Here is a 23,083-nt window from a genome sequence, read left to right as displayed (position 1 = left end):
CGAGGGTCGTTTTCAAAGGTGCATTGTGCAAACTAATACAATGCTCATCTTAAAGGAACAGTTCACCCAAAAATGAAATTTTTCTATAAACTTCCTCATCCTCAGGTCAACCAGGATTTAAATGAGTTTGTTTTTCCATTGTAACAGATTTGGATACATTTAACATAATGTCACTAGCTCAGCAATGAATCCTCTGCAGTGATGGGTGCCGTCAGAATGGGAGACCAAACAGCTGATAAAAATATCACAATAATCCACAAGTCATCGTCATATGAAGTGAAAAGCTGTATGTTTGTGATAAATAAATTAATCATTAGGGTGTTTTAACTTTAAACCATAACTTTTGGCCATAATAACTCTTCCTATAGTGAAAAAGTCCATCCACTGCTGTCCTCTCGGGTCATTCAGAATGTACATGAGTTTGCTTCTTAATCAGAACAGATTTGAATAAATTTAGCATAACGTCACTCACTTACCAATACATCTACTGCAGTGAATGGGTGCCGTCAGATTGACAGTCCAAACATCTGATAAAATCATCACAAATAAATTCATCAGGTGTTTTAACTTTAAACCATAATTTATGGCCAAAATAGTATGAAGTGAAATATGAAGTGAAAAGCTGTATGTTTGTGATAAATAAATTCATCATTAAGGCGTTTTAACTTTAAACCATGCCTTCTGGCCAAAATAGAAGTTCATAATTTATAATAACTGTTCCTTCCATTCAGAATGTAAATGAGTTTGTTTATTAATCAGAACAGATTTGAATAAATTTAGTATAATGTCACTCGCTCACCAATGGACCCACTGCAGTGAATGGGTGCCGTCAGAATGACAGTCCAAACAGCTGATTAAAACATCACAATAATTCACAAGTAATCCACAGAACTTCAGACCATTAATTAATGTCATATGAAGTAAAAAGCTGTATGTTTGTGATAAATAAATTCATCATTAAGGCGTTTTAATTTTAAACCATGACGCCTGGCCAAAATTGAAGTCTATAATTTATAATAACTCTTCCTCTAGTGAAATAGTCCATCCCCTGTTGTCCTCTCAGGTCATATAGAATGTAAATGAGTTTGCTTCCTAATCAGAACAGATTTGAATAAATTTAGCATAACGTCACTCACTCACCAATACATCCACTGCAGTGAATGGGTGCCGTCAGAATGAGAGTCCAAACATCTAATAAAATCATCACAAATAAATTCATCAAGGCGTTTTAACTTTAAATCATAATTTATGGCCAAAATAGTAGTCCATAATTCATAATAACTCTTCCTCTAGTGAAAAAGTCCATTCACTGTTGTCCTCTCAGGTCATCCAGGACGTAAATTAGTTTGTTTCTTTATTGGAACTGATTTGGATACTGTAAATTTAGCAAAACATCACTTGCTTACCAATGGATTCATTGCAGTGAATCCGTACCGTCAAAATGAAAGTCCAAACATCTGATATAAACATCACAATAATCCACACAACTCCAGCCCATCAATTAACATAAAGTGAAAAGCTGTATGTTTCATCATTCATCATTAAGGCATTTTAACTTTAAACCATGCTTTCTGGCCAAAATAGCAGTCCATAATTCATAATAACTCTTCCTATAGTGAAAAAGTCCATCCACTGCTGTCCTCTCGGGTCATTCAGAAAGTACATGAGTTTGCTTCTTAATCAGAACAGATTTGAATAAATTTAGTATAATGTCACTCACTCACCAATGGACCCACTGCAGTGAATGGGTGCCGTCAGAATGACAGTCCAAACAGCTGATTAAAACATCACAATAATTCACAAGTAATCCACAGAACTTCAGACCATTAATTAATGTCAGATGAAGTAAAAAGCTGTATGTTTGTGATAAATAAATTCATCATTAAGGCGTTTTAACTTCAAACCAAATAGTGGTCCATAATTCATAATAACTCTTCCTCTAGTGAAAAAGTCCATTCCCTGTTGTCCTCTCAGGGCATCCAGGATGTAAATTAGTTTGTTTCTTTATTGGAACTGATTTGGATACTGTGAATTTAGCAAAACATCACTCGCTCACCAGTGGATTCATTGCAGTGAATGGGTGCCGTCAGAATAACAAAACAGTAGTCCATAATTCATAACACCTCTTCCTCTATTGAAAAAGTCCATTCCCTGTTGTCCTTTCACATCAAAATCCATTTACAAATTTGTTTGGAATGTTTTCACTGGGCATGTTTCTTTCCTGATTTATACAATATGATTTTTTTAACAAGAGAAAGACTCATGTTTTAGCTGGAAGCAACAGTTTGAAGTTAGAAATGTCTTGACAATGATGGATTTGTTTCTTACAACAACACAGCTTTTCACTTCACAAGACATTCACCGCAGAGGATCCATTTATGAGCAAATGATGTAATACTAAATTTCTCCAAATCTGTTCTGATGAAGAAACAAAGTCATCTACATCTTGGAAAGCCTAAGGGTGAGTAAATTTTTATTTTTGTGTAAACTACTCCAGAATTGGTTATGTGCACAGTCCTCTTAGATTAGGATTGCAAAAGTCTGTGCTCATCCATCCATCCATCCATTTATTCTGTTTCATTTCACACCTTGTATTTGCTCACTGCTTAAAATTGTGTTGAAATGATGTGTAGTGTTTGTTCAGTGGCTTAACGCCTGGTTTGGTGGAATCTGTAAATATTTCTAATGCCTGGGTTCAGCTGAGGAGTCAGTGGATTAGGGGGAGAAGGAAGACTCAGATGATCTGAACACTGGGCCAGTCTCTGCCATGCTTCTACACAGCCAACACAGTTGTTAAAGAGATTAAAGGGGCTGCATGCACGGACTCTGGGAATGATAGATTTAGCAGGATCAAGCTCATTATACATGCAGAGAGCTGTTAGTATGTGTGTGTGCGCAGCTCTGCTAGCTCGGGTGTGAAATGTTCTGTGTGGCTCTGAGAGGCTGCAAGGCTCCCACTGATCCAGCTGTGCACATCACTGCCTGTCCACACTCAAAAAGAAACAGATTGCTGCTTTATTTGCATATAATGATGGATGCACGAAGACTACCATCTAAATTAGATGTGTGTGTATTGGATAAATATATCAGCAGTTTCAATTTTTTTCATCTCACCCGTATACAGCAGGTTATTTTTTTTTCTCTAACCAAGTCCTTCATCTTTAGTCTTTTAAACTGAGTTTTGAAACTCCTTTTAAATGCATTTAAATTTAATTCAAGTGAGACTTTCAAAGGGACATTGCTGAAGTCAGGGACAATGAAATGTTCCATCCAATAAGCAGAATAACTCATCAATGTCATGACATCTGTACTGAGTCATATTACATATTTGTAATGAATCTTTTATACTGATTATATGGCTGTCAATATATAACTTTTATCCATTTAATTACATGATTACTTATTCAAAAAATGGCATATTTGGTGTTAAAATGATGATTTAAAGACATTATTGTGGCAGATGTGTAAAGCATTGAATAGACAAAAAATGACTTAGAATCGTTTAACTAAGTAACCTTGGTCAAGCATCACATGATATATAATTTTACTATAGAATACTGTCAAATGTTTGGTTTTTGGAAGTAAAAACTGTTAATACCACTGTAATTATCATATAATTAATGGTAGAAAACTGTAAATGGAGATTTTCACAAAATCCCAGATTGACACATAAAATGTGATAATATTTTATTCAAATAGTTATGCTTTTTCTCATGTTTAATCATTAATGTATTATACATTAGGGTGGTATGTGTTACATGGTCTAATATTTAATGTTAATATCCATTTTATTTCTAGTAAACAATAAATGTACAAAAATGTATTTCAAATACAATAATTTCATGCTAATTATACTACAAATACATTTACATATTTATGTAACTATTTAACTATTTTTGTACTTTATGCACTTTAACTGTGCAGAAGAAGTGCTGAAGTCCAACTGAAGATATACTTGATTATACTGAAGTGGGACTATTGCAAGTATACTTTAGGAACACTTGAAATATTTTTTATTTAATGACTGATTTGTGAGCTTGGACCACAAAACCAGTCATAAGGGTCTATTTTTTTTATTTATATAATCTGAAAGCTGAATAAATGCGCTTTCCATTGATGTACAGGGCAATATTTGGCCAAGATACAACTGTTTGAAAATCTGGAATCTGAGGGTTAAAAAAATCAAAATATTGAGAAAATCGCCTTAAAATGGTCCAGATTAAGTTCTTAGCAATGCATATTACTAATCAATTAAGTTTTTATATATTTACAGTATGACATTTACAAAATATCTACATGGAACATGATCTTTACTTATATCCTAATGATTTTTGGCATAAAAGAAAAATTAATCATTTTCACCCATACAATGTAATGTTGGCTATTGCTACAAATATACTTGTGCTACTTATGACTGGTTTTGTGGTACAGGGTCACATTTTATTCAAATATCATACAATCCTCGAGTAGTACTCCAAGCATAGTTTAATTATAATTTTCATATCAGTAAGTTTCCAGTGATATTTGAACTAAACTTAGTAAGAAATAAATTTATTTTAAATATATATATATATATATTTTTTTTTTTTACTAGTGAACAGTTGAACATAATTTTACAACACTTATTGTGTATTCTTTACATTTAGGTAGTACAGCAAACTTAAATTGCTCTGAAAATTCCTTACTATAGAAAGTAGGTACAGGTCAGGGGGCATGAATAGCAATGTATAAATAAAAAAAAAATCGGTAACACTTTACAATAAGGTTCATTAGTTAACATTAGTTAACCACATTAGTTAACATGAACTAATAATGAACTGCATTTATACAGTATTTATTAATCTTTGTTAATGTTAATTTCAACATTTACTAATGCATTATTAAAATTTTGTTAACATTAGTTAATGCAGCGTGAACTAACATGAACAAACAATGAACAACTGTATTTCCGTTAACTAACGTTAATAAAGATTAGTAAATACAGTAACAAATGTATTGCTCATGGTTAGTTCATGTTAGTTAATACAGTAACTAATGTTTAACTAATGAACCTTATTGTAAAGTGTTACCAAAAAATCAATATAGCTTTTGCTAAATATTGCAGTACATATTCTTTTTGTGCAAGCTTTTATGAATAACAGAAAACATTCCTCATTGTGACTCACAGAGGGATTACAAATATAAAAGAAAGCAGAGCGAGAAAAGCATTCAGATTTCATCAATGTTCATTCAGTTGGCTTAAAAACTGATGGAAAGTCTATATTTTGCTGTCGTCTGACATCTGTCTTTGGCATGATTAGGTCAGTCCAGGGTCAGCTGGTCACAGTACTCCTATTTTCCATGGTCATCATTACATGTCTTGCCATTCAGCCTGAGGGAGGCTTTTTGCTACATATCAAAAATAATAATAGCAATGTCTTGATAGCACTGACATCCAGTTTGGATGTGGCACAGATGTTAGATGTACTTTTGATTTAAAGATGTCATTCTGTATATCTTTCAGTAAATGTTTTTCTCACTGTGACTGGCCTGCCTGCCATACTGGTGAATTTACAGAAATTGCTAATTTCATCATGTAATTGGTGAAATATTGCCTCTTTTAAAATATTACCAGCACATCATAAGAAATATTTCTGAAGAACGACACTGAAGACTGGAATAATAGCTTTGTGGAGAACAGGGAATCATTTTTCAGTAAAAAACACTATTGAACTGCAAGGATGTACCAAATGTAAATGTTTTAAAATCCATCTTGGTTGACCACTCATCTGAATATTAGCTGAAAGGTCCACTCAAAAACTGACTGTAGATTAAGCTTTTTTGTTAACTATAGCAGCTTCAGTATACAGATTACTTCCCTTGTCTTAGACTGTAATTACTACAGCACAAGTTTAAAGCAACATCCAAGAATAAAACACACAATTAGACATTTCAATGCCTGTCAAACTGTATAATGATCATTTAACTGTATTCACATCCATTGTGACCTTGGCCCTTGTCAGCAGAAGATCTTCATTTCAATCTGCTAAGTGTTCAAAAGAGAATGGCTGAGCTGTGCAATTAAGGCATTATTCTTCATTTCTATTGCTCTGATTTGCACTTGTTTTCAGTTTGCAACTTTACAGTATTTGTGGATATTGGGTCGTTCTGGAGGTGTGGACGAATGTGTTTTCACTCTTCCATCTTCTATTAAACTCTGAGATGTAATCATTTTTACATGAAGACAACATGTTCACAGGCGATGTCTAATGTGCACACTGTGGAATCAATATTCAAAAGCTCTGCTGGTAATTTTATTATAGGACTTTGTCCAGCCTGTGATGAAACCGAGACAGACGTTTTTAACTTTCAGTTCGCTCTCAAAATGTAATGTCTTTACTATTCACAGCTAACAAAGAACTCAACCTCATGATCAAGGCATATTAACCATGAAACACTAGCTTTGGAAACCATGAAAACCATGTGAAAATGGTGTATCATTTCAGCAGTGAGACACTTCCATGCTGATGTGAATGGGAATTAGTTATCACAGGCCTCCAGGGTATAATCACAGCACATTGTTTCAGAGTGGCTTACCCAAAGCTCCTTTTTGTTTGTCAGGAGAATGACATCAGAGCACTGCGGAGGACAGCGTGAGGGAAGAGTCATCTGCACTCAACTACTGGGAATCAAAGCACAACTTGCCACACAAGCAGAGATTATTTATGCTGCTTGTTTTGCTTTCAAAACAGATGATACATGTTCTGACACACATTACCAACATTATATACAATATATATCCAAATTTATACACTCTAAAAAGGTTCTTTGTTGGCATTGATGCTTCCCTGAAGAACCTTTAACATCCATGGAACCTTTTAGAAGCACAAAAGTTTTTTTTAGAAACTCTTATCCGCCTTATTCTTCAACGCAAAAGTAAGCCTATGGTGGAGACTTTTGGTTCATTAGCCTCTATAGGGAAATGACAAAACGAATAACGATGTACAGTAAACGGTAAAACTGTTTGCACTACAAACCAGTGTGTTCATAATTTAGATAATACATTGAAATAGTAAGACACACCAGTTTGCAATATCAAACATCAAAACAAGCTGTTTTGTACAGCTAAAAATAGCTGGATGCAGATGAAGCTGGAAGCCAGACCCATAAAATTTACACAAAAACAATAAAGCGGCTAAAAAAAGGGGGTTTTCAAAGCAATGCCATAAAAAAACAAACAAACAAACAAACAAACAAAAACATTTTGCTTCCCCTAAGACCATGAGCAGTTTTTAAAAGAAACATGGTGGCAGTCAATTACATAATTAAGGGATCTTTTAACTGAAAGGTTGAATTATTCTATCAAATTATAACTGCAGGTCTACAAAGTATTTTTGCTTTTGAATTGTTTCACTTTTGAATTATTGCTAAAAAGTCAAATGGCAGGTTACACTGTGACAGCTTACCCCATATAATGTTATGAACATGCTGTTCATAAACACAATATCTGTTACTTCTGTAAATATTGCAGAAATAAGCATTTGTGTTTTTATTTCTATTTTTTATTTTTTATTTTTATTGATTTATTTTAAGGCAGAAGTTAAGCAATATCTAAAAACAATATTATGGTCATTCTATGGAAATGTCATTTTTTTCTGTCCCTAACCTTTACAAAATATTACACTTGAAAAACACTTTAGGGTTGCAATTTCTTTATTTTTAAAAATGAAACAATGTGTTATTTGAACAATTACACCTTCTTGAGCCATCAATGTGGCAATATTTGTTTTTTAATTAATTACATCAAATTCCAAGCATCACAAAACTGCTCGTCCCCACAGCCATGTACAGAGGGAAGGGCTTTATTTTGAGTTCAAAAATAGTTTTTTTTCCCCCCTAACATTTAAAATACAATAATGTATTCATAAATGTCAAATATATGATGTAAATGGCATAAAAAAACTAAATGCTGAATAAATATGATAAATTAAATAATGATAATATTGGTCCCCTGGAATTGTGTCACTGGTGTTACTATTTAACAAAAACGTTTTATTTTTAATATGCAATACAAATCACTCTGATGACATCACTTGACTTCTGTCTCCTCATTTCCTGAAGATCAATGAAGAAAACCCCATGTCCACTGTCTCTTTCTCATTTATCTCATTATTTCTTATGAAGCTTTTAGTTGAACTCACTAGTATGATCTGCTTTATTTTTTTCATGAAAATTGTCACTGGTGTCACTGTCACTGGTGTCACCTTCCTTATGGGTAAATACACGCACAAAAGATTTTACAAAATCATTAAGCAGTCATTTGTGTCTATTCTTAAAGTCAAAAGGTAATCTAATAATGTGGTCTAAGTTTAAATGTTAGAAAAAGAAATACATTTTAAGTCATCTTGCTATACCAAAAGTGGTAGAATTTCTGTAGAATGACCCATTAAGTCTGTAGAATGTGTTATCATTCACTTTTTTCACTGTTTTCTTGTACTATTTATTCATTTAATTTTTTTTAGTGGATAAATATAATAATTTTGAGTGAACAAATGTTAAACCGTCGTTGTGCGGAAGTGTTACTTTTCTCAACGCTTGCTATTTGGAGCCAATCAGAATTGACTAATGGTAAGCGTTGAGAGATATTTCTACGTTTTAAATATACCGCAGTTTTACCATTATATTAACAAACTTTAGTTATATGGGAGAAAATGTATATTATCCCCGCACATCCTTGCACATCTCTACAATCTTTAATCGACACATATCTGTGTTGTTGGGCCGAGGCGCGCCCCCGGTTGGCGGAAATACGTACAGCCACAGGAATGATTTGAGCGCGGCCACGTCTGCTCACAGTCCTGTGCTTTCGCTTCCTTCATTGGCAGGATAAGCAGCACACTGCAAGCTACTGTGATGGGCTGCTTTTGAAAAGACACAAATACACTTCAGTCTTAAATAGTGCCGATTAAACTTAGCAGATCCACAAGGACCGCCCGAACCTTGAATTTAACAGTATTGACAGAATGACGAGAAAAGGTTTGTGCTTTAACTGATCTACTTTTGTCAGTGTTGTGGACATAGTTTAGCTTGCTAACCACATAGCCAACTAGCCGACAAGAATCTGACTAGCTCAAACAAAAGACTTGATTCCTTTTGTCCCTAAAAGACTAGATTGTTTCATTGATATACTGAGCTTTCAGTTAATAATATGAAACCGATGTAAAATTAAAAACTAGAAGCTGACCACACAATTCTTTTCATAAGCTTTTGTGTTTGCATTATGGCTAACCAGTTTCTTTTGCCATATTGACCAAGCCCAGAAAACAATCTGATTTAAACAAATGCACATAACTGAACAAGACTATAAATAAATATGTTTATGTGTATTGTAAACAATGTTTAATTTCAGCGGCCTGAGTGAAATTGGTTGTCAACTCAATTTAAGTGCATTCAATCCGGATTTGAACTCTCTGAACTTAAGTTGTGTTGTAAATATCGTAATGATGTTTATCATAATGACAGTCTAGAGTTCAATCAATGTTATTCAGGAGTCATATAGCTGTGAATGTTGGGTGTATATCAATATATATTATATATATTATATACAAATGTGATTTCAGTTACTGTCTATCCTGATAATGTCATGAAGTATGGGATTGATGCATGCTTATGAGAGGATTAAAATGGCAAAGTTTGTTATATGATAGATATGCATTTATATTCACAGGTTGGGATGAGGAGCCCTTGGATCACGCTGTAATGTCACAGTAAAACACAAACTTGTTTCTTCAGTATTTACCTGATACATGTGTACGATGGTATCAAGAAATGAAATTCAAGATATTTACTAAAGTTTAGGTGAGTTAGAGGGTGGTTTAGTTATCATTTTAACTCAAATTTTGTTCTGTAAAGATGTTTTTTTCTTTTTTTAGTTTAGTTTAGTTTGATTAAGAGTAAAATATAGTCAGGTGGATTTTTTTGTTGTTTTCAAAATACAACTAATGTGCCCTTGACTATACCTTGTCAACAAGGGCAAGTTCAGACCTGCCTATCAGGCCTGTGCCAACAAGCCATTTAGTCACTACGTTGGACTTAACCGATTCTGATGTTTTTTGGCATCATCAAGCACAGCTATATTTAGAGTAATAGTTTCTCGTAAGCATTTTCATCCTATTCAAACACATTTTTGTGGTGATGTTCTGTCACACTACCGACTGGATTGTGATATTGCACGCTTCCGGTGTCATAGGTTTCATAAAGCTTATATTCTTTCATTTCCTTCCTCCACTTTGACACCCGTGAGCGTTTTGATAGATTCTGTGCCCTGTGTTGGAGTTAGCAATGATTCTCATTTGACCACAAAATGGCTTGCTGATGGCAAAGTCAAAGATTTGATATTTTCAGGTCAGGAGGAGAGGCAGAAATTGCTGCCGTTTATTTTTCTTAAACGATGCCTTTGCTCTGTGTTTCCATAAAGGTTAAGTGGTGAAAGCTTTGGGACCGTCAGTGCTTCTTGTAGGGAGGAGTGAGCTGGCCATGTCAGGGGTCCCAACCCCTCCTCCTCCAGGGGAGATGTCCAGTGGGCCTGTGGCAGAAAGCTGGTGCTATACCCAGGTGAGATGGGTGCATGGCTCAAGCAATCATGTACAGACTTTGCTGACGTTTTTCCGAAGCTATTCGTATAGCATATCTGTGCTGTGTGACTGTTTATATCATTGCAAAAATGTTGTATATTGGCCATTCTATAGGATTGGTGCAAACTGCTATCCCACAACCAAAAAACACATTTAAAAATCCTTTAAGTATTCAAATCTTAGATGTTTACTAAGATCCTTCTATTAGCTATGGAAACCCACAATAATATTTAAATGATCAGTAAACTTCATATAAATAAAATCATAATTTATTGAGTACTTTCAATTGGAAAGTACTTCCAATCCCTAACCCCTAAATTTCAACTCATGAAAATATTGAAAAATGTTTCTTTGTCAATTTTAAAACTTTATGTAAAAAAAAAAAAAAAAATTGTCCCGCTGTCACTACCGAAACGTGTATGTTTTAGTCTATTGGCCATTTTAACTACACCCCTACATTTATGATTAGGAAATATTCCTGTGTCACACTCTCTCATAGCTGCAAGGTTTGAGTAGATAGGCCCCATAATTTTGAGGCAAATGTGTTCAAAAGTCTGAAAAAACGGTCTGTAACTTATTTAAGGAACTTGGCTATTGAACACCCTTTTTCTGGAATTAAGCACACTTTTTTGGGAGTCTGGGAAGTTTTTATGTGTGTACCACTGTTCAGAACTGAGCTAGGTAACCATGTACTGAGCTAGGTTCAAAAGTATCTAAAATTGTCACTACCGAAACAGTCACTAACATTTGGTGGCGTTTCGGCAGTGACATTTTTGTTTTTTGGGGCGTTATCCCATAAAATTGTCACTACCGAAACAGTCACGACTGAAACATGTCATCATTGATTCAGTAGTGACAAAAAAGGAACACAATCTTTTATTTGGGGGGAATAAAACTAAATTTTAGTACAGTAATGCAAATGTGTAGTATTTTAGTATGCAAGTTAAATTTCTGGAATGTGATATGGGTGCTACTAAAACATTACTGTCACTACTGAAAATGTGCGGTCACTAACAAAACATGGGATGTTTTGTCAAAAATAAAGCATACTCAATTGTCAACTAATATGTTATGATAGTTTTTGTAACAATGTATACTAATGAATCCTTAACTTTGAAATCAGTTTGATCAACCTTTTGTCTTTTACAAAGAAAAAGTAGATTCAAAATACAACAAATCTCATAAATTATACTTGAAATATTCTTAAAAATGTTAGTGTTATTGATTTACCTTGATTTAAAAAAAATTAATAAAATAGCAAAAAATTATGTATTTACATTAAATTAGATATTACTGTGTTTCGGTAGTGACAAAATTGGGGAGAGGACAAGAAATGTGTACCTTGGATATTATACAATTTGCATACAAATATGCATATAGGCTATGTTGCATACAAAAAAAATTGCATTGCAAAATGTTATCGCCAATCTCTCTTTTTTTTTAAGGTTATATAAGTATGCTTAACTTACAGTATACAGCATATTCACATAGGGTGATATGTACTATATAGCAAATATCAACTGTTTGTTTTTTTTGTATTGTTGCAAAATGTAAACTGTTATCACCCAGCACTAATCTGCTAAATACGACTACAAAGATATTAAAATATTAAAAACATTATGCTTTTCTATAAAGGTGCTTTAAAATAATTGTGAAAAGCTCTATACTAATAAATTGGACTTGACTTGAATTTTGACCATTCATTCTGAAATGAACAAATGCATATGTTTTGGTCTCTTACTTGTTACGGCACTGTGCACAGTTTGATCTAATGGTGGGTAATCAGTGCATTAAAGTAGATAGGGTGACACTTTATTGTACAAGTGATAATGAAACTCAAGCAGTCATCATAATGTGGTCATGCTGGTTTATCAGATACGGTAAAATGATACTGAGACAAATTTCCGGCGGGTAAGACTTAACCTCAGGCAAATGCAATGCGAAGTTAAAAGGAAGCTATTTAGTTGCTATGTTAGTAAAAGTCACATTTGAAGTTAAAAACTGCCTGTTCATGTTTTCTTGTCACATTCAGCATGTTGTTGTTTAGGAATGACTGCAAATCGGTATGTTTGTTGACAGCTCTCAGGTTTCACTGATGGTAATCTTTGATCTTGTAGGTCAAAGTAGTGAAATTTTCCTACATGTGGACCATAAACAACTTCAGCTTCTGTCGAGAAGAGATGGGTGAAGTATTGAAGAGCTCTACCTTCTCCTCCGGGCCTAATGATAAGATGAAATGGTGAGGAGCATATGCATGTGTTTGTGTGTTATAATGTAGTCATAAGACATCTTTATCTCACAGCGTCTTTGTCTATCATCAGGTGCCTACGAGTCAATCCGAAGGGACTCGATGATGAAAGTAAAGATTATCTATCGCTATATTTGCTACTAGTTAGTTGTCCAAAAAGTGAAGTCAGAGCCAAGTTCAAGTTTTCTTTACTGAATGCTAAACGGGAGGAGACAAAAGCTATGGGTGAGGACTTTGTCTTAAAATTAGAAAAACAAATTATTGGAGTAATGTTGCTTTAAGTCCTGCATAAATTTGTAATGTCAAGTAGCTGATTGCTTTTGGTTTGTAACTTACTTACCGCTTACTTCTCTACCCGATGCAGAAAGCCAAAGAGCCTATCGGTTCGTCCAAGGCAAAGACTGGGGCTTCAAAAAATTTATTAGGAGAGATTTTCTGCTTGATGAAGCAAATGGGCTGCTACCAGATGATAAACTCACGTTATTTTGTGAGGCAAGTATGCTTTTACTTCATAATCTGGCCGGTACCTCATGCATGAATGTATTGGTTTACATTATTGTACTGATTAATCATTTTAAAATGCATTATTTGTCCTAAAGCATTTTTAGGTCTTATGCAACAGTGTTTTCTGTGAGGTCAAAAATGTAAAACAGTGTGTTTTAATATGAAATCAACAAAGAATTACTGCAAATTTAAATATTACATTTATAACAACTTTACACTTTCTATCTGAACTAGATTTATCTCTTTATCATCTATCATTCTTACTTGTTTTTGACCCCTTTGTAGAATAAAACAAGAATTTGCTTGATCTTCTGTCGTTTAGTTACACTGACGTGGTCATTGGGTTGATTTATTATTGATTTTCTTTTCCTAGAACATGGAAATGTGGAACCTGCAAAATGTGTTTTTCTCTCCTAAAGTAGATCGCAGATTGAATTTCCTGCACGTAGCACGCTCTGATCTGTTTGTATGAATATGCTAGTAGCCGTTTGACAGCTCGCCCTTCTCTTCCGAACGTAGCAGGATAGAGACGTCACCTAGAGCGGCAAATGAAATGGGTTGTCAAATGAATTTACTGTAACACAATTATGAGTCTTGCTTGAAAAATAGCCGACATGCCTGTTGAGATCCGCTGCAGGGTTTAATATTTGCAGGGAAATTGGCAATATCACTAGGCGAAGTTGAAACTAAATGCAAATTGCAGATAATATGTTTTTCCTCATTAATTGGACAGTTTTTGTAGATGATTATTGCTAGAGAAACTATTAAACAACTGCAGGATGCTTTCATCAGCTGAGTTTCTGATAGCTGCAGTTGTTTTTCATTTTTGCGTGAAAGACTTTTTTCCTCTCTCTCTCTCTCTCTTTCATTCTCCTCCATTTTGCTTAACACTCTTGAATATTTTAATAGCGGGCCAGATTGCTAATACTCTAAATGAGTTTGTCAACATTGTATACAGAGAAGGTATAAATAGTAGCACTTAGTAATCTCCATTGCTTTTGCAGTTGCATAATTACAGAAATAGTTTGCCTAAAACAATTATTTTAAGCAGTCTAGCATTTGAGGTCATGTTTTGTCATGGATGACATCATTGCTTTTATTTGGTTGCAGTCAAATTTGCTAAAACACACTTTTACACAATTCAGAGAAGTAAATGAGTTCTGCAAATGCAGTCAAACCAAAAATGATTCAAACGCCAGATATAATTTTAGATATTTTTTTTGCTAGTGAGTGAAGGACACTTAGTTAATTTATGTAAGTAAGGATAGCACGATAAAGTATAATGTGACTTACTATTCCCAAAAATTCTTCATACAGTGGACTACCAGTAAAATTGCTAAAAATTTGGGACCAAAAATTGCATTTGACACTTTGACCTGACCATGTTTTGTTACATATCAAAGTTATCGGACATTATCAATATAAATTTGTTCTGACACAGTTTAACTCTTGAGATCTTGTCATATTTTATTCCATTTTATAAACTATAGCAAATAAACTGATAATGTGTAAAATGTTGAAGATATCTGAATAAATGTTGGTTTGACTGTAAGACTAATTCATATTGGGGGAAAAAAGCAGCATTGCAATATTTTGTTCTGCTGCCATAAAGAAACAAATACAGGAATTTTATTTTTTCATTTGAGTTTTCATAGCCCATAAATATTAATTTATCATAAATAAAAATCATTAATTTTCTATTGTCATTATTATAAAACAAAAAAGAACATTTGTCATAAAACTAAAACTTTTTTTTTTTTATTAAATTGAAAAAAGAAAAAAATACTAATATTTACATCTTAATTCATTTTCAAACAGTAAATTGTCATTTTTTTTTTTTTATGGGTTGCTACTGTTGCGCTACCATTTCAAACTGAAGCTTGGCATCATGTGTTGATTTTTAGACATGCAGACCATGATCTCAGTGTTTCTAAACGGCTCAATTCACAGTAAATGAACCAAGCCATTTTCAGAAGCATCTGTGTAAATGCCACGCTTCACTCTGACATCGGTAAAGCATATATTTCTTTATTAAATCAAACTAAGCCACATTGCAATATTGATTTGCACCTCCAACTGCAATGTAACATGCATAAAATATGCATTAAAATAGGGGTGGGGATATGGCAAAAATATCATGATTTTTTTTTTTTTTAAGAAATATCACAATTCATGATTTTATCATGATTTTTTGTTATGTTTGTTTTACTATTTTGCAAGTTGTCTGAGCAGTACAGCCAAAATAATTCCCCTATTTTAAAACCAAAGCCTTACAAGGTAACAAAATATAAAATAAAAAGAATGGCAGATGTTTAGGCAAAAGTGGGCGAAGATAATATTTGCTATTACAAAATGAAGAACAAAGATGGGCTACAAATACACATAATGTATAAATAAAACAAACAGTGCTTTATTTTCAGGTACAGTAGGTGTATTTAGCAGTAACATTCAAGAAACTGAATTAACAAATATAAAAATAAAACATTATATACAAATGTTATACATTGACTCTTATTAAAGCAATTGTATTGATGTTCTTCAGTCAAGAGCAGTGAGTGATTTTTATTTATTAATTTTTGTGTTTTATTTTATTAGCCCACCAAAAATTATGTAATCATGTACTCACTTGTGTTTTTTAAACTAGAATTAGTTTCTTTCTTCTGTTAAACATAAACGTATTTTGAAAAATGTGGGTAACCAAACAGTTGCTGGTCCCCAGTTACTTCCGTAGTATTTTATTTATATGTTCCTACTATCGAAGTCAGTGGGGACCAGCTACTGTTATCCACATTCTTCAGAATATCTTATTTTGTGTGTAGCACAAGACATTTTTTTTATAGAGGTTTGGGACAACATCTGAGTGAGTACATTTTTGGATGAACTGTCCCTTTAATGACAATCGGCAGCATGTTTAGTTCTGTCGCTTTAAGAGCTGCGCGTATCTAATATACAGATGTGCATCCATTTACTTTCACTTTAGACATAACCAACTGTGTTTATAAGCAATCCTTGTTTGTTTTTGACAGTATCAGCAAATCAGACGTGGAAGATAGGCGCTGTTTGACAGGCTTTTAGCGTGCGCGCGCTTCAGGTGTACACGCTCATAAAAAAGCATGCTAAAACAAAATAACATTATTTAAACGGCAAGGCTTTAAAGCACATGCAAATCATCTACTTTTGTGATTGTGAGTAAGTGCAGTGTCCCGTGAGTGAATGTATCTCGTGTTGTACAGCATATTAAGACAGAGGCACACTGTAGCATGATACTACAGTATTTTTTCAAAAGCAGATCGTGGAGACATTTAATTAAAAACATGCTATAATACATAACTATATGATGGCTTTTCAGTAAATCACATTGCATAACCAAACCAAGTGGTTAATTGGACTTCTAATGTGTGTTAATTAGGTAAGTGTTGTCCAGGACTCTGTAAACATCTCGGGACAGTCCAACATGAACATGTTGAAGGTTCCGGAGTGCCAGCTGTCCGATGACCTGGGTAACTTGTGGGAATGCTCACGCTTCACGGACTGCACTCTATATGTGGGAGGGCAGGAGTTCAAAGCCCACAAATCCATCCTGGCAGGTGAGTCTAATCCAGACCCCCAGCCCTGCTGACGACATCAGCTCCATGTCCTCCTCTCATCCCGGCGACGCTAGCTCAGCACCCACCCTTCTGAGGGGACGTGTTTGTGTGTGGGGAGACAGTTTGTGTGACCTTGGCGGTAGTGTTTTTCTCTTTTACTTTGAGGTCGTAATTCTTCACTGTGACAGATCTAGATTCATCACTGAAAATCCTCAGTGTGATCCACCGCTAATGTCCTCAAAGGACGATTGGGATCATGAATGAAACCTCTGCCTTTTTGTTTCTTTTTGCCTGTGTAGATTGACTCGCAGGTCAGAAATAATCTAATGAAAACTGGACACTTGCGTCATCTTTTTTTTATGACCGTGACCACATATCGAGAGATGCTCATATAATGTGACTGACAGATTTATTGCTTTCTTGACAGCGAGATCACCGGTCTTTAATGCCATGTTTGAACATGAAATGGAGGAGAGTAAAAAGGTATGCATTTGATACTCTTTTAATATCGTGAGATACATTTGCAGTGTACAAGTTTATAAAATGCTTTGTTTCCTTGCAGAACCGAGTGGACATCAGTGATGTTGAACCAGAGGTTTTTAAAGAAATGATGGGCTTCATATATACAGGAAAAGCACCAAATTTAGAGAAAATGGCTGATAGTTTATTAGCTGCGGCAGATAAAGTAAGTCTGAAGTTTTATTAAATCTTGAAATAATGTTAAATACATTGATGTGTTTTTTTTATGATAGAAAGGGAAATGTTAGAGAATAAGAAAAATGTTTGCCATCTGGGGATACACTACCATTCAAAGGTTTGAGGAATAATAAAAAATGATTCCTTTTATTCAGCAAGGATAAACTAAAATTGATCAGAAGTGACACAATACATTTGTTTTCAAAACACAACTGTTGATAAAAAGAAATGTTTCTTGAGCACCAAATCAACATATGTGACCCTGGAGCACAAAACCAGTCTTAAGTCGCTGGGGTATATTTGTAGCAATAGCCAAAAATACATTGCATGGGTCAAAATTTTTGATTTTTCTTTTATGCCAAAAATCATTAAGAAATTAAGTAAAGTTCATGTTCCATGAAGATGTTTTGTAAAATTCCTACTGTAAACCTATCAAAATGTAATTTTTGATTTGTAATATGCATTGTTAAGAACCTAATTTGGACAACTTTAAAGGTGATTTTCTCAGTCTGTTTGATTTTTTTGCATCCTCAGATTTCTGATTTCAAATAGATGTATCTCAGTCAAATATTGTCCTATCCTAACAAACCATACATCAATAGAAAGCTTATTCATTGAGCTTTCATATGATGTATAAATCTCAGTTTTGTCAAATTTAACCTTATGACTGGTTTTGTGGTCCAGGGTCACATATTAGAATGATTTCTAAAGGATCATGTGACACTGAGGACAGGAGTAATGATACTGAAAATTCAGCTTTGCCATCACAGGAATAAAGTACTATTTAACATTTTCTGAAAAAGAAAACAGTTGTTTGAAATTGCAATAATATTTGACAATATTACTGATTTTATAGCATTATTAATCAAATAAATGCATCCTTGGTGAGCCTAAGGTAATTCTTTCACATACATTTAAAAAAAATCTTGCCGACCCCAGACTTTTGTAGGTAGTGTATACATTTATTTTTTAAAGGATAGGTAATTGTGATTTTATTTAATTTATTCTTCTAAAAGTGGAACTGTTGTAATTATCCCCCTTATGTTGTTTTAAACCTATTTGTGACCCTGGACCACAAAACCAGTCTTAAGTCGCTGGGGTATGTTTGTAGCAATAGCCAAAAATACATTGCATGGGTCAAAATTATTGATTTTTCTTTTATGCCAAAAATCATTAGGAAATGAAGTAAAGATCATGTTCCATGAAGATTTTTTGTAAAATTCCTACTGTAAATGTATCAAAATGTAATTTTTGATTAGTAATATGCATTGTTGAGAACCTAATTTGGACAACTTTAAAGTTGATTTTCTCAGGATTTTGATATTTTTGCTCCCTCAGATTCCAGATTTTCAAATAGATGTATCTCGGCCAAATATTGTCCTATCCTAACAAACCATACATCAATAGAAAGCTTATTTACTGAGCTTTCATATTCTATATACATCTCAGTTTTGTAAAATTTAACCTTATGACTGGTTTTGTGGTCCAGGGTCACATATGGCTTATATGATTTATTATTTATTCAAATGTTGTACTGTTCTTTTTGTACATTAATTGTTCATTAAAGAAGAATTTAGAATAGATATCACTTTTATGAATGCATCAGGGTGAGCTTTTCAGTAAATAAAGACTTCAATTTTGCTCTCTTCGTCTCAGAATATAGTCATATTGATTTTATGGTGCTTTTCCTTTTTGAAGCTTAAAAGCTTCATGGAATTGACCAGTAAATAATTGCAAATGTAAAGAGAGTCAAGTTTGGAACAACATGAGGGTGAATAAATGCTAACAGAATTGTCATTTTTGGGTGAGCTAATGTTTTAAATGGCATCACAGATCTTTGAGTGTTGTTCTGTATCAGTCATGTGTGCCTTTCTCTCAGTACGCTCTGGAGCGCTTAAAGGTCATGTGTGAGGAAGCCCTTTGCAACAGCCTCTCGGTGGAGAACGTGGCAGACACCCTCATCCTGGCCGACTTGCACAGCGCAGAGCAGCTCAAAGCACAGGCCATAGATTTTATCAACAGGCAAGCTCCGCCAAAGAAACTCTGCTTGATAAATTCCTGCTGCCATGGCTGTTTACCAGCCTGAGAATGAGAGTGTTTTTCTTCTATCTTATCCATAGGTGCAGTGTCCTCCGACAGCTGGGCTGTAAAGATGGGAAAAACTGGAATAGCAAGTATGTAATTAGCTGATATGTGTGACACAAGATTAATACCAAGCTCTTATCTGCTCTCTTAGATGCATTAGAATTCATTGTTTTAGGTTCTGGGCAGCCCGGGCTGCTTGGCTGGTACCCACAGCCCGCATATCTCCTGATACTGGTTATTAATAGACTCCGACTGTCTGAACCGTCAAGGAAAAGAACATTTCTGCATTACAAACATATCAGAAAGCCGGCATTATAGATCCCTGGCGCCCCGCTGATCGTACTCTTCAGAACGGCAATAACTCCTGCATTAGTGCATGCTTATTCAGAGGAAAATGGTCTTTTGTATAAATAGACAGTTGCTGGAGTCTCCCATATGCACCGTTGAATTGAGACTGCCTTACCTTATTTTTTTAGTCCATTAGACTGGATTAATCCACACTGCTGTTATCGATTTTTAATGTGTCTTGTGTTAATACTGAAACGTCTTCACCCTCTCCTGACAGTCACGCCACGGACATAATGGAGACCGCGGGCTGGAAGTCAATGATCCAGTCTCATCCTCACTTAGTGGCGGAGGCTTTCCGCGCGCTTGCGTCAGCGCAGTGCCCCCACTTCGGTCTGCCGAGGAAGCGCCTAAAACAGTCGTGACGACGTTCTCGCTGCTCTCTTGGGCCTGTCCTGGGGCAAAAGCCAGAAAACTGCAGAGTTTCGACTCTATCCCATTGTCATCCGACCCGACAGCACGTGACTGGGACAGGCTGGCTTCTAAAGAAAGCTGTTCACACCCTTCCCGAGCGACGGGTTCGGCATCTGAGCTTTATTTTGCGAATCTTTCTGTCACTTCAAACAGCCTTAAACTATCTGCCATGACTCTTGTGTGGAGTATTTGAATTCTCTCAGTTCTACTCTGTGCCTGCCTTGTCCCACGAGACCAGGCCTCTTCCCTGTTGCACTAGTTCCCAAAGTCTCGCTGTTTATATGGCGCTTCCTAGGAACGCGTCAGGAGTTCGATCCACGGGAAATAGTATATATTCCTAATGTTTAGTTGTGCGACTAGACATGAATTAAATGTTAACACAATGAGTGCAAGGTCATTTCTTTACACTTTTTGAAAAGATAGCTATGCCCCATATTGATGGCACGATTTCTATGTAAAGACACAGTTTAACCACGGGGGGGAGGAGAGAATGCTAGTACTATTCCATGTTGTGGGAAAATATGCATTTCAGATATTTGTTTTGTTGTGTGTAACGAGGAGTTATTGTTTGTGTCCTGTCCCTTGACCTGTGAGAACATTCAAAGTGTCATCCAGTCACAATTTTACAAACGACTACATTTTTAGACTCAACGTAGTGTTGCTTCCCTTGAATTGGTCTGAAGTTGTCTGGCCCATAATTGCATTTGTGTAACCTGATTGAACTAGTCAAGACAATCCATCTTGGAACACACTGTCCTCTGTGATCAGGAAATATTTGGATGCTGAGCATCAGAGTTTGGCATTACTGTATATGTCATATGGATGGATTGATGAATGTGTGATTGGGAGGTACGGATGGATTGATTGTCATCGATCTATCTGGAGTTTTTGTTGTTTTGAGCTGTGGTGTTACAGTCCAACTGACAGTCACTTGGAGGACTCTACATCGTGTCATGCTATACTGACTTGTTCTGTTAAAGGACATGTTTTGTGAAGATTCTGGAATTTGTTCCATCTTTTAAAAATATTGTCTGCGAGAATGCCTGCATTAACTCATTAAAAAAGTTTTTCAGCATTCAGTGGTGTTTTATGTTTGGTTTAAATTATTTAATTCAATTAAATTTTATTTCATTCACAAGTTTTTATTTTATTTTTTATTATTATTTATTATTGTAAAGGGGTAACCAAAATTCTTTTCAGAATTTTATTAGATCAAAAATATAGTAAAAACACAACAACACAACTTTTATTTTTTTTTTTTTATGTATTTTTGACCCTGGACTACAAAACCACTCATAAGGGTCAATAAGTAAATAAGCTTTCCAATAGGACAATATTTGGCCGAATACAAAGTTGCAAAAACATCAAAATATTAAGAAATTCACCTTTACAGTTGTCCAAATGAAGAAATGCATATTATTAATCAAAAATTAAGTTTAGATATATTTACGGTAGGAAATTTACAAAATATCTTAATGGAACATGATCTTTACCTAATGCCCTAATGATTTTTGGCATAAAAACAAAAATAGATCATTTTGAACCATACAATGTATTTTTGACTATTGCTAAGACTGTGTGGTACACTGTAAAAAGTGATAAGCTGACTTAAAAAAAATTGTGGAAACCCGTTGTTTTAAATGTTAAGTTAATAATAATAATAATAATAAAAATAAAGAGTTAAGTGAATTGTCAAGTGCCTCATTTTTTTTTTTAAGTTAAGTCAACTTATCACTTTTTTTTGAGTGTACAGGGTCACATTTTAAAGTGTATTTTTTATAGCAGCCATTACATAATTTCAGTGTCACATGATCCTTCAGAAAACATTTTAATAGGCTGATTTGCTGCTCAAGAGACATTTCTTATCATTATAAGTTTTGAAAACGATTGCTTTTTTCAGTATTATTTGAATATAATTTTTGATCAGTTTAATGCACCCTTGCTTATTAAAATAATTTCTCATTTTTTTTTTATTTAAGTTTTGAATGGTATAGATATTACCATTACATTAAGTTAATTGAAGTATTCTTTAAGTCGGTACTGATTTTTTGTTTTCGTTGTATTGTCTTATACTATTATATATGGCTTATTATATAAATGAGACTTTCTTTTCAGTGTTTTACTTCATGATCTCATCATGAGGAGCTTGTTAAAGTTATTACGTTTAGCAGGAAGTGAAATGTCATCTGCAAAATGACTAATGTTTTGACATTTTGGTTTGGTTATTTGTGTTTAACACATTTCAAGAGGTGATGAAAGAACAATATAAGAACAACCGGCTGTCGGGCTGAAGTGCAAATTGCATTTTGCTAAACATGATAGTCATTTGTGATTGACTAAGCATTGCAGTGTTATTCTAAACACTAAACAGCATTAGCACAATTGTATCTGCAGTGTAAGTTGTGGTACCACGACCAATGTGATCTTTCCAGCAGTCGCAACGTATTGCTCTCGCACCCTCCATGATGGGGAAATCAGGGCTAATTAAAGCGAACAGCATGCAGTCCGTAATCTGAGCTATCAAACACACATCTTTTTCCCGTGCCAACATGCCGCTTCATGCCGACCGTTTTCTGCGGCTCCTAGGGAAC

At 34.5% G+C, this 23,083-nt stretch overlaps 1 protein-coding gene across 2 annotated transcripts; it reads left to right on the top strand.

Moving 5' to 3' along the window:
- The first annotated feature begins 8,872 nt into the window (after positions 1-8,872).
- On the top strand, positions 8,873-21,567 carry spopla (speckle type BTB/POZ protein like a). Of its 2 annotated transcripts, XM_073845609.1 has the most exons (12): positions 8,873-9,015; positions 9,707-9,837; positions 10,457-10,593; positions 12,731-12,852; positions 12,935-13,086; positions 13,226-13,353; positions 16,775-16,952; positions 17,380-17,435; positions 17,515-17,637; positions 19,528-19,670; positions 19,769-19,822; positions 20,299-21,567. In XM_073845609.1, the coding sequence occupies exons 3-12, from the start codon at positions 10,516-10,518 to the stop codon at positions 20,441-20,443; spliced, it is 1,179 nt and encodes a 392-aa protein (XP_073701710.1). In that variant the 5' UTR covers positions 8,873-9,015; positions 9,707-9,837; positions 10,457-10,515; the 3' UTR covers positions 20,444-21,567. The 2 variants fall into 2 exon arrangements, with proteins under 2 accessions (XP_073701710.1, XP_073701711.1); XM_073845610.1 differs by lacking the exon at positions 9,707-9,837.
- The last annotated feature ends 1,516 nt before the right edge of the window (positions 21,568-23,083 follow it).

Source organism: Garra rufa, chromosome 8 (genome assembly GCF_049309525.1).
Source record: "Garra rufa chromosome 8, GarRuf1.0, whole genome shotgun sequence".
NCBI lineage: Eukaryota > Metazoa > Chordata > Actinopteri > Cypriniformes > Cyprinidae > Garra > Garra rufa.
Note: the sequence above shows the minus strand (reverse complement) of the source record. Positions and strands in the feature narration are given on the sequence as shown.

What these genes read in the sequence shown, in the direction of transcription:
- spopla (XM_073845610.1), top strand. Translation starts at nt 10,516, where the DNA reads ATGTCAGGGGTCCCAACCCCTCCTCCTCCAGGGGAGATGTCCAGTGGG. An exon ending in GCCATAGATTTTATCAACAG is followed by an intron (nt 19,671 to 19,768) that starts GCAAGCTCCGCC and finishes TCTTATCCATAG; the next exon opens with GTGCAGTGTCCTCCGACAGC. An exon ending in GGGAAAAACTGGAATAGCAA is followed by an intron (nt 19,823 to 20,298) that starts GTATGTAATTAG and finishes CTCTCCTGACAG; the next exon opens with TCACGCCACGGACATAATGG.